This window comes from Vigna angularis, chromosome 7 (assembly GCF_016808095.1).
Source record: "Vigna angularis cultivar LongXiaoDou No.4 chromosome 7, ASM1680809v1, whole genome shotgun sequence".
In the NCBI taxonomy this organism is placed as follows: domain Eukaryota; kingdom Viridiplantae; phylum Streptophyta; class Magnoliopsida; order Fabales; family Fabaceae; genus Vigna; species Vigna angularis.
This window is the reverse complement of record NC_068976.1, coordinates 20,160,724-20,173,019: the sequence shown is the minus strand read 5'-3', so window position 1 is coordinate 20,173,019 and position 12,296 is coordinate 20,160,724. Positions and strand designations below refer to the sequence as shown.

The 12,296-nt window shown below is 28.8% G+C and overlaps 1 protein-coding gene across 1 annotated transcript; it reads right to left on the bottom strand.

Annotated features, from left to right (window-relative positions):
- Positions 1-101: 101 nt before the first annotated feature.
- Positions 102-3,433, bottom strand: LOC108338475 (GDP-L-galactose phosphorylase 1). The gene is made up of 7 exons (XM_017575377.2): positions 2,666-3,433; positions 2,068-2,177; positions 1,917-1,976; positions 1,554-1,796; positions 1,281-1,466; positions 919-1,167; positions 102-830 (listed from the first exon to the last, which is right to left on the bottom strand). The coding sequence occupies exons 1-7, from the start codon at positions 2,787-2,789 to the stop codon at positions 498-500; spliced, it is 1,305 nt and encodes a 434-aa protein (XP_017430866.1). The 5' UTR covers positions 2,790-3,433; the 3' UTR covers positions 102-497.
- Positions 3,434-12,296: the final 8,863 nt, after the last annotated feature.

The window sequence follows — 12,296 nt, the reverse complement described above, 5'->3', positions numbered from 1 at the left end:
TAATCATATTCAACTATTCTATCAAAATCAAACAATCTACTATTTAGAATCAATTTTATCAAAATCTAAAACAATCAAAACACAGCTCTGCACACCCAAGAGACATTCAGAATATCATTTATTAATATACAAACATAACACTTATTACATAGTGAAGCCCGAAATACAGCAAGTGAAAGTTTCATTCTGGAGAATTCAAGCTGCAGTTTGATTTAGCCCTGAACAAACAGATACCTGAATTTATTATTTCTTGCAGCATGAAAGCCACAAGAGACAGTCAAGTCAAGCATATTACCATACACCCAAATCACCAACACTACTCAGGTGAGTAGTTATTTCATCGACTTCCACATGAAAAAAGGTAAATACATAAAACACATGACCTTAATGCTCAAGAACAACACAGTACTACAACTTAAACGGTGATATAATAGTTCAGCAATTATTCTTAGAATGCTGCAGATTCCATGAGTTTTGTTCATAGTAGTAGAGCCTTGTTACTGTAGAACAACACATTCTTTTGAACCAGCTACCACCACAGTAGAGTGTGCACTTGAGCTGACTGCATCAACTTCCTTGTCACCTTCAACATTATCGTCCAATTCACTGCAGCCAATGGCTTCAAAAATAAGGTCGTTGACCTCTTGGAACCTCTCTTCGGAGAGGGATACCTCAGCAAGAAGCCTCCAAGCATTGCCTTCAGAAGCCTCATCATAATCCTTCTTCCTCTTTAAAACCATGTGCCCACTAATTTCCCACACAGCAGGGTTAACTTGGGTGTCAAGAAGCTCAGCATCCACTTCTCCAAGAGCTTGTTTCTCTGCGTAACACTGTTAACATATTTGGTAAATACACCCGCACAACCAATGAAAATAGATTAGGAAAAGGAAAATTCATTTAGTTTCAGAGTTAGTTTACCTGTGGTAACAGAAAGACTTGCTTTCCACAGTCAGTAATAAGAACATTGAACGGTATATTACTGTTTTGAAGACATATACAAGCATCTGAAACAGCATTTGATAAATCTTCCAGAGTATCTCCACCCTCAAAGACAAGACCTCTAACAGGATACTTCAACAGTTCAGATATCTTCACCCCACCATTTAAATTTGCAATTTTCTTGGTGGGGGCCTTCTCAATGGGAAAGGGCAGAGCCAAATAGTAAGCCTGCGTATATTCATGTAAAAAAGTCATCAAATTTCGATCTGATTAATGGCAGAGTAGTGTTGAAGAACAAAAACATCAACACGACCAACAAGGGGTAATTCAGTAACCAGCACCTGGAAGTGAAGATGGTTAATAGTTGCAAAAGCACCCAAGCTGTTGTAACCCAATCGAAAATATGGATTATCAGCTTCCACTGCCATGTGAAGTGCAAGCAGGAAGCTCTCACGGTCAATCCTTTGGGGCAAACACTCAAATATGCGCGGAATCAGCAAAACATGCCCATACTCAATAGGACTGACCTGTTAAGAAAACAAACAGACAAACAAACATCATCACATGCAATGCCTATGAACCCAGAAGAACAACTTTAAGGTTGGTATCCATACATTGATGGCAACAAAACTGGGAGAATTATCAACATCAACTGGAGCATTTGGGAAGAACTGGATTTTTCCGTCGTCGCTAGCTTCAAATTGGAAGATGACCTCTTCTTGCCCAACTTTCGTAAAGTTGAATTTGTTTTCATCGAATGGTTGCAGAACCTTATCAACTCGGAATTCAGTTGGTCTCTTCTTGAGGTGACGACCCTCATTAAGCTGAGCCACGAAACCATATTCACCAGGAATCACCTATACCAAAATCACCACAAAACACATCACAGTCATAAATCATACCACAGTCATAAATCATACCACCCATATCTATGCAGAGAAAGACAGAGAATTTAGAAAAAGGAAAACAAAGCGAACCTTGGTTTCACAGGCAGTAACATCATAGCGGAAAAGTCCTCTCTGCATGCGTTCTTCCCACTGCCATGAAAAGTAAACAACACTTTACAACAAAGGGTACAGAGAAAAACATCATGTTAACCGTTCTCCATCACCAAAATTCCATGGTTACCTCTCCAAGAAGAAGCGAGTCCAGGAATGCCACGGGAGGCTCCCCGCATTCATGCATAGCCAAATCCTTTCCATTAACCTTCTTAAAAGCATACAGAGGAAGTTTTGCATCTGTAAACAAAAACAAAGACACAAATCACAAAAAAAAAAAAAAACATATATGATACCTGGATCCAACTCATTAAAGTCAGATATATATCATTTGTTGATAAGAAAATCAATTATGAAGATTATAAGTATATTCATAATAACAAATCGTGAATACATTAAAATATGAACCGTTCATTTTCTTTTCAACTACCTCCACTAGATACATGAATGAATATTCCAAAGTCAGTTTCGTAACCCGTTTGCTGACCTCAAAAAAAAGTTTACATACTAACTTTTTTTCTGAAAAAAACTCAGGTCTTTTTGTGACAAAATTTCAATTACTTTCCCAAACTTTACTTTGACTCATCAAATCTAAATTCGTAAACTTTATTTCATGCATGCAGCAAGTAATTTACCCTCAATCATTTTAATACAGCCAATTAATTTAACATATAACATAAAAGCAAACTAATAACAGTGATGAAAATCAGTTGGAGCAAAAGAAAGACCTGGAATGCAGCAAGCTTTGAGGCAATTCCGACCACAACCTCCGACGGGACGAGAAGAGTCTCCAACATCATCTTTTTGGTAGTTGGAAACGACAGTAGGAACCCTCTTGATTTTGAGCATCATTTTGTGAAATCAAAGAAGAGAAAGAAGAAGAAGAAGAAAGAGCGAAAGTGTTTGCGCGTGTTTTGTTAAAGCAGTTGACTAAGTAGAAGAAAGGAGAAAGAAGAAACTAGCAGGAGGAGGAGAAACCGCCACCGGCGAGGAAGAGGAGGTCGGAGGGACTACCACCTTCTGAAGGCAGCGCACCACGCCCACCGTGCGGCGAAGGGTTGGCGAGAATTATGCAACCCGCCCGTCGTACAGTTGGGACATGAATGAGAAAGCGATAGACTCTTAGAATAGCCGTGATGTCTGCAACGCTTCAACCCCGGGTTTCAACCCAATCCCCTCTTCTTTCTCTTTCCCTTTTCTCGATGATTTCTTCAACATGCAAACTTCTCTCACTTAGATTCGATGAAGCTTGTGACTGTGAGCCAGAAAAAGGAGCTGCCTTTCTTCTTATATAGATAGATAAGACTTATGAGTTAAGAACTGCGAGAGACCAAAGTGAAGAAAAAGAAGAGAGAGAAAGATGGTTGAATCTAAGTGTTGTGTTGTGTGTTGGAAGAAGAATCTATGGATGAATGAAATAGCAGAGAGTGAGAGAGAAGAGACAATAATTGAAAGAGAAACGGTGGTTTCGTTGTTTTGTATGTTTTTGGTTTTTCTTCACATTATTTAAGTAAGAGCAGGACCATTATTTGAGCACTCCTGCTTCCACGAATATTCCATTACAGAATCTTTTTTCTCCCTCCTCTCATCCTTAATTTTAATCTCAAAACAATTATCTTAATCTTTCTTTTCAAATATCTTTTGCTATTATTTAAAAATTAAATTCACATAGGCCATTGGATAAGATATTTTATCATGACAAAATAAAATTTTTACCTAAAACATTTGTCGTTAGTTTACCACTTTAATGGAACTTTTTTATTTATACTTTTGTACTAGCCTCCGGTTAGTAAGGAATAGGATGGTACCAACCCTAAGGAATATTCAATAAATCTAGTAATTTTAAAAAATAATGAGTATTGATGATAATTATTTTAAACTAAAATATGATTATTACTAATTTAATTTAGAAAATATTAGTTTTAAGTCTATTTTGAAATTTATAAATATAAATTTGAAATATTTCAGTAGATTAATTGTATTTATTATAAAAAAATTAAATCTTTGTTAACTTTAATATGGATATCTTCTATAGATAATTTTTTAATATAATTAAACGAAGTGAAAACAAAGAATTGGACCAACAAAACTTAAAAGAGAATTAATCTTAATCTCATAAATTGATTTTATTTTTTTTAAATATCAATTTTGAACTTTGTAAAACTGAAAGCAAACTTTTTTAGATTTCATTTAAGAATTTCGTTTAAATTATTAATAAAGATTAGACATTATTAAATTATGTATTAAGTTAGTTCTATAAAGTTTGTGTATGCAGCTTCCCTATGTATATGAATCCAAATTCCATTATGTTTGGGAAAGAAGTTTTTAATTATTGTCCTTCTTTGACTACAACAACACCATTGTTTTTGGTCTCCTTCCTGCCACCAAATCCAACCCCACCACAATTCTTTTTGCTTAATGAGATTCAATTCTCACTTGTTTACTATATAATTAAATATCATTTTAATCTTTCATATTTAATTTTTTATCTTTTAAAAATTTTAATGTTTCAAATGATTAATTTTATTTTTGTCTTGCAAGTCATATTAAACCTCGACTTTATAATTTTGACATTTAAATTTATTTTTTTTAATATTTTTGCAAAGTTATATTTTATGTCTTTGTGATTGGTATGTATTACATCAGCATTAAAATGTAGAGAAATACACTTTATTAACAAAAGATCATATCATGATGACATCATAGACATTATAGCATCACAGTTACATCATCATAAATAGCTTATTAGAATTAGTCTCAATTAGCTTAGTCGACCTACAACTTAAATAGCTTAAGAATTAGTGTCAATTAACCTATTTATTAGAATGCCCAAAAGTTTTAATTTTAAGAAAATTAATAAAAACACAAGAAATTCAAACTTTTAAATTATATAAATTGTTTACATAAAACTTCTTTTTTAGAATGGATGTAATTGTTTTCCCATGTAAAATTTTAAATTTCATGTGAATTTTAATAAAAACTTTATAAAATTTAAAATAAAGAGTCTATCAATAATAAATAAAGAATTGACACTTTCAAATAATATATATATATATATATATATATATATGTATATATATATATTCTCTTTTGAAAAGATTTATAGAGAAGATTTAATATTAAAGAAATTTAAACCACATCTACATAATAAATTATCTTAATTCATATGATTATCTTAATTCTATTATAACCGTTCTGTTATTTTGAAGGTTAATAAATAATTATGAACTTTATTATTTGTAATAGATATATAAATTTATATGTTTTAATCCTTCAACGATTTCCCATATAATGATGTATAAATCTTGGGTTAATTTTAATTTTCATAAACTGTTGATTGGTGACTTGTGTAACGTGTTCTAATACAAGTTGTAAAGTCCAACTAGAACATTATAATACTATTTTTTATTATCATTTAATAATGTTATTTAATGTTAAATTTTAATTAAATGTATATATTGTATGCTATATTTAAATATTAAATATATTTTTTATATTTATAAATGTTTTTGTTTGTTTATTGTTTTAAATTTGTCTTACATTTTCTTTATTTTCAACTTTTTTTAATATCACGAGACATTGATATCTAAATAATATTATTAGGAAAGAATTGTGTAGTCTTGTGAGACATGATGACATCGAACATGATCATGATATTATATCCAATTAAATTAACTAATCATAGGTAATATTTGATTGCTGTAAATTGGTTATAAAAATATGATAAAATACGTACATATATCTTCTATATTTATATTCATGCCATCATTGTGGTAACTTATTAAGACTTTCTTGATTTTTGGTACTGTATTTTTTATCACTAATTTTTTTTTTATCTTGAAACTTTTGTAATAATATATTTCTTTTAGTTTACTTTTATTTTCCTATTAAAAACATTTAATGAATATTTATATAACTTTTATATTCGATAAAAATAAAAACATAATAATAAATATAAATTTTTACTAAAAAAAATTAATAGTAACCATTGAGAAACTAAACATAACACGAACTTTCGCAACAAGTAACTATTTATGTACGTGACTTAGTCAAATGATGAGTCTGTTTGGTGCACTATAATTACACTAGAATATTCTAGATTAGCATTATTGTTATTTTATTTTTCATATTCTAGATTAGCTTTTTTTTTCATATTCATCCTTGATAGATAAATAGATTTATTTACTTATCTTCATTATCAAATATAAAAATTTATCAGTAGTGAAAATAATCTCCTATATATAAAAAAATAAGCTTACATTTTAAAATTATAACGAGTGAAAATAAATTTTTAAGGTCTATTTTTTTATTAGTTTTTGATACAAGATTAGTTACGTCACACACACATTATTTTTATAAAAATTTAAATATTTAGTAAATTAACTATTTATTTCAAAAAATATTACTGATTAAATTTATTTTACCAAAAGTTACAAAAATAAACGTAGAACATGTATTAAATTAAATGTTAAATATGTTTTTAATCATAATATTACTATAAAAATTTCCATTTTATTTTTAAACTACGATATAAAATATTTAGTCTCGCATTTTAAAAAACAAAAGGCTTGTGGAATATTATCTGAGTGGACAAATCACATGCTTTTGTTAGAACTAATATTTTACATAATCTTCACAAAAAACAGAAATAAAATATTTGATAATTTAATTTAAAAGAAAAACTTAATTTTTGATACTAATTTATAAGATTTAAAAATGAAAGCTTTAAGTAATGACATAAACCAAATTGATCTAGATAGCAGGAAAAGTAGAAGAAGGTGTTGATAATTTGTATGTAGCAGTCTCTATCAAAACCTTTTTCAACCAATCCAAAAGCACATGTAAACTTGAAAAGGAAGAAAAAAATGAGGCGTTATAATAAACACACGTAAATGTTCTCTAATGCACAACTATTCTTAATTATTTTAATGTAGAAATGTGATATTTTGTGGACAAGGATTGTCTATAGTGAAATTTGGAAAAAAAATATGTGGCAACGTAAGCACATGGAAGAAGGTCTGAAATTTGTTCATTTTGAGGAAGAAACAGAAAAGTAGAGTCCATGAAATTTCGAGGTGAATGAATGAGTGGTCACAAAAATATCACTTTCGCTGCTCCTTTCATCTCCCCACAAACACTCTCCACACACTTTAGTCCAAATTCTCTTTTTCATTACTTTAAACTCAAATTTACACTACCAACAAAATTGCATTTAATTATAAGATAATGATATTTTGACAACATGTTAACATTATTTACGTGTTATTATATGATTGGTCTATATTGATGTTTATAATTATTATTATTGATTGTGGAATAATTTTAAACCAATTACAGAATGACACGTAAATGATATTAAAATGTTGTCAAAAGAATATTGTCAAAGTATCATTATCCTAATTATAATTATACAGTGTTTTTTCAGTGATTTTAATCCATACGTAGTTTATCTTTCTTTATAACACCAGTTTGTTAACATGATAGTTTTTATTAATTTTTGAAACAACGAAATTTATTTGTAATTTAATAACTTGTAATTACTTATAAAAAAAAATTGTATCTATATTATTTCATTATTTTCTTTAATAAATGTATCGTCCTGTCAACCTAAGACTAAACTTAGGTTTAAATGACCAACCACCTTGCATACATAACTACATTGACTATTTCAAGATTAAACTATTGTAATTTATGAACGGAACATGATGATGACATTTAATACATATCACTTACTATAATTATTGGATTTTTACTCAAATAACTTTTTGTAGGTAACCTTTTAATTTGAGTGAAGGAGATTCTAGAATCAAAGACAAATGCTCAAATACTATAATATAGTAAACAGATATCTTTGATCCCATAATCGAAATAATAAAAATATAATTGAAAATAAAAATCAAAATAAACATCACTTAATTTACATTTAAGCTACATATTGACATGAAAAATCTAATCTTCTTTATTTAAACTAGTAAAATATGTATATTAACCTTTTTTATATAATAAAAATAATAAAATTATAATTATAAAATAAATGTAGAATTATAATTTTCTTATAGTAAGTTTCATTTATTTTGTAAATAATATTTTATTAAAAGGGATTAAATTGAAAAAATAGAAAATGGTTTAATTTTAAAAAATCACTTAAAATATAAGATTAAGGAATAAATACTTATTAAATGATAAAATTAAAAAAAAAATGTGTAAACAAAAAACTGAATATTTTTTATATAATAATATAAATTATATTGTGTAATATGTGTGTATATTTACAATAATATTACTAATAATAATTAGAAATAATATAATTTATGGTCAAAGATATATTTCATATGTTTTTACAATATAAATGAGTAAAATAAAAATTGTCACCACATATTTATGGTCAAAGATATATTCTAACATTATATTAGAAAATAACTTTATATGTATATATAATTTTTACGTATGTGATTGTAAACTACGGACATTTTTAGATAACAATGGTTTTTAATATCATCCAAATTTTGATCTATGTTTCTTATCATAGTGGTTTAGGTTGTTTGATAAGTTTTTGGCGTTAGCATGTCTTATCACTATCACCATCGACATTGATCACTTTATTGCTGGAATTCTAGAATTTACATTTTTCTTACTTAAAAAGGTGACAACTCTTTTTGTTTTCTTAATAGAAAAAGGCCAAACAATTGTGGCTTTCGTTATTAAAATTCAACGATTCTGCTGCAACCAAAATAAATATTTGTGAGGCCCATGGAAACTTTCTCAAAACATTTAAATCTTTGAGAAATCCTAATTTCTTCAACACCACTTATTAAAATGAGGATATTTTCTTGTTAAACAATATCGTGGTAGTAAAAAACTATTTTTTTAATAAAATTTTCATGCATAATATATGAAGTTTCTTTTATAGGATATTTAACTTCATTTTATCTCCATTTAATATTTATACTTAAATTTCGAGCAATTATAAACTTTAACATTTTATTTAGATTAATGTTTCGGAGAGTTCATTTCTTATTTGACATTGCATAGAACATAGGCAGAAAAAATATGTATGAAAACATAAAATATCAAACCAAAATCATACTTAAAAAAATACAAAGTAAATTTGCTAAAAAAGAAGCTATCAATCGAAAAAAGAGAGTTAATACCTATTATAAAAACTAATTATCATTATAAAAACTAATTATCATTATAAAAAAGAATTAAACCACTTGAGCAAATTAATTATAAGTCCCGAAACTAACAAATTAATTTATTAGCATAATAATTTCTTTATTAATAATAGCCATTATAAAAAACTAGAAGCTTGGTACAGTAAAAAAAATCACACCCATTATAATAATTTTTGTTTTTTTAATTTGGATCATTACCTGAACTGTTAAAGCCTAATAATAATATGTATTAAGAAATATATATCTCAATCATTAATTGCATTGTATTAAAAAAACTAGCTCTTACTTGTTATTGATCATAACGATTAATAAATATAAATTCGGGTGTTCTGTTTCTCGTATTTTGCTTTTTTTTTTTAATATAGGATAAAAGTTTAGAAGATTATGATTTATAATTGATAATGCTTTAGAATAATTATGTTCAATTATTTTAATAATAAAAGTGTAAAATATTAGTAGAGTTTTCTTAAATGAGTTTTATCATTTTAAAAATATATTTTTTTAGAGTTTTATCTCATCTCTTTAGATTTTTTTACAATCTGTGCATCTATTTGAAGAGCGGAAATCGTTAGGATGATCTTCCAAACAAGCTTTTTACTTATATTCAAAAGATTTTTCAAATAAATTGAGTTAGTTTTATGTCCTTTTCTTAGTTAGTATATTCTTTATAGGTATAACAAAAATATTCATGTTGCACGTATTATGGATAAAATTTGTTGCGGATAGTTGATACCCACAGATAGTGGTAGCAGGTAATTTAGTACCCACTCATTAACGAGTTGGGTTTGGGTAATGTACTATCCATTAAGAAAATAATATTACATTTTTATCCTTAGGTTTAAGATTTAAGTTGTTGCTAAGGTTTTTATTTTTTTTTGTTTTCTATCGTCACCATCGTGTTATGCCAGTGCATTAGAAGCCTAAACAACAACCATAACAACTACTGAGTTCATACGTACAAAATTTTGTTACTGTGGATACCTCACGAGGGACACATGCAATGAAATGATGCACTGAAAAAAATGAAATTTATCGAGAAAACAAGAGGGAGCGTTTGTGGAGAGAAGAGGGAAGTTCATTGAGCTTAATTGGTGTGAAGATTGACAAGAGAAAAAGGTTCTAGAAGCATAGAAATCTCATTATAGGGTTTTTCTTGCAGAATTGGTCACCACAACCATCTTCTCTACTTTGCACCAACACTTCCTCACACTCTCCTAGGGTGAGAGAAGGAAAAACCTACCATATTATGGTTGGGTTTAATTAAATGAACCTCTTTTCAAACAAAAAAAAAATTCCTTCAAAAGCAAATAGAAATGAGTTTTATCTTCTCATTTAAAAATTCATAAGTTTTTTTCCCTTTTAAATATTTGCGTGTATCTAACAAGCACTTGCAAATTGAAAAAAATCCACAAATTTTTTTTGTGTGAGTATCTACCGGGTAATATGTACAATTTTTTCATGCAAGTCGGGTAACGAGTAGGCACTATCTGCGCCCAACTTGACATGTTGTCATCCTTAGTTCTTTTTGTGTTGTTGACCATCTTAGTTTGCATGTAGTGTATGAGTCTTCTACAAGAGTCCATGTTGATCAATGATTCTAAATGATGTTTCCTGATCGTGTTTGTGTTGTTAATAGGGCCAGATAGGGTTTTCTGAGTGTTTGGAGATGTTCTTAGGATTCCTTGAGTGTTTGATTCGTCTTTCAGTTAAGGGAAGCTAATTGCATTGTTTTTAACTAATAGATAACTTGTAATTATTGATGGTATGTTTGTACAATAGTTGGTTTGTGTAATTGAGCTGTTTGATGAAATATGACATGTGGAGTTGAGTTACGGTTTTGATTTCTATCTAGTGATTGATGTGTTGAAATTTAGTATGTTGTATGGTTGATATTGGAATTGAGTAATTGAGTTGTGTATAATTTGATAGTTGGTATGTTTTGACATATGTGGTTGTTGTTAGACTGATTTGTAGGGCTTGAATAACATAATTTTTTTTCACATAATTATGTAGACTCGTTGGGCAAAGTCAAAGTTAGAGAACTACTGACCTAGTAGCCGTTGGACGAGACCAAAGGTAGATAGCTCATCGACTTGGCAATCGTTAGGCGAGAGTATATTTGTTGGGCGAAAAACCAGAGATCTACTGACTTGATATTCATTGTGTGAGAATACAATCACTCTAGGCAAGACTAAAGTCAGAGAGTTTACTAACTTGACAGTCGTTGGACGAGACAAGTCTCGTTGAATGACTTTTGTGAGAATTTAAGTCTTTAAGTTTCAATGATATTCTCGTAAGGCGAGTTATCTAGTCTCTGGACGAGAGTGTTCTCAGGAACTATTTACTGAGTGAGTAGATATTCTCTCATTGAGAGAAAATATCGGAGTTTAACTCGAATTTCATATTTCTCTTATCGTATGTTTAATGTGTGTGCTTTTGTGGATGTTAAAATGATGGTTGGCTTGTAATGTAATATGAGAATGGTTAGTAGTAATCCACGAAGGATTATTGCTGGTTAAAATAATGTGTGTATGGATTTTGTATTGAAAGTTAGCATGTCGCTCTAATAACCATCTAATCTCAAGTATAAAAGGGTAGGGTATATGGTGACAAGATAAAAAAGTCTTAGTTTAAGAACTTTACCTTGGTCAAAGATGTTAACGGACTAACCTTATGTGTGGTAGGGTGAAACTCATTGATAATGGATCTGCGGAACAATAAAGGCTACCACAATGTATCTTGATCATCAATGAGTTTTTGTATGTCACATGTTTGTTGTTATGATTGATTCATACGTGATAACGTCTTTATACTTATTTTATGTTTGTCTTTTTCAAATTAGCTTATCATTTCTTCTGTGTTTGTTTTTCTATGGGTTCTGTTTGTTTGCAATAATCATCTTAACGATGTGAACAAATGAAGATGTTACAGTTGATCCAATATAGGACGAGAATGATGCAACGACATAATTTTAAGATAGTCCTATTTTGTATAGTTTTTTTCTTTTTTGAAAAAATCTAATTTCTATTAATATAGTTATTATGGCGATTTATACTCCACTTTTTATGGACAATTATAATATAATAGTTATATGCTAGTCTTATTTGCTTATTGATTATTATACATATAATGTTTAATAATTTTACTTTATTAAATAAGATATTACACATAATTTTGCATTTAT

Bases quoted from the DNA above. Each gene is read 5' to 3' on its own strand.
- LOC108338475 (XM_017575377.2), bottom strand. From the start codon at position 2,789: ATGATGCTCAAAATCAAGAGGGTTCCTACTGTCGTTTCCAACTACCAA. The intron at 1,977-2,067 runs GTAACCATGGAA...TTTTCATGGCAG, and splicing joins ACTCGCTTCTTCTTGGAGAG to TGGGAAGAACGCATGCAGAG. The intron at 1,168-1,280 runs GTGCTGGTTACT...GAATATACGCAG, and splicing joins TTAACCATCTTCACTTCCAG to GCTTACTATTTGGCTCTGCC.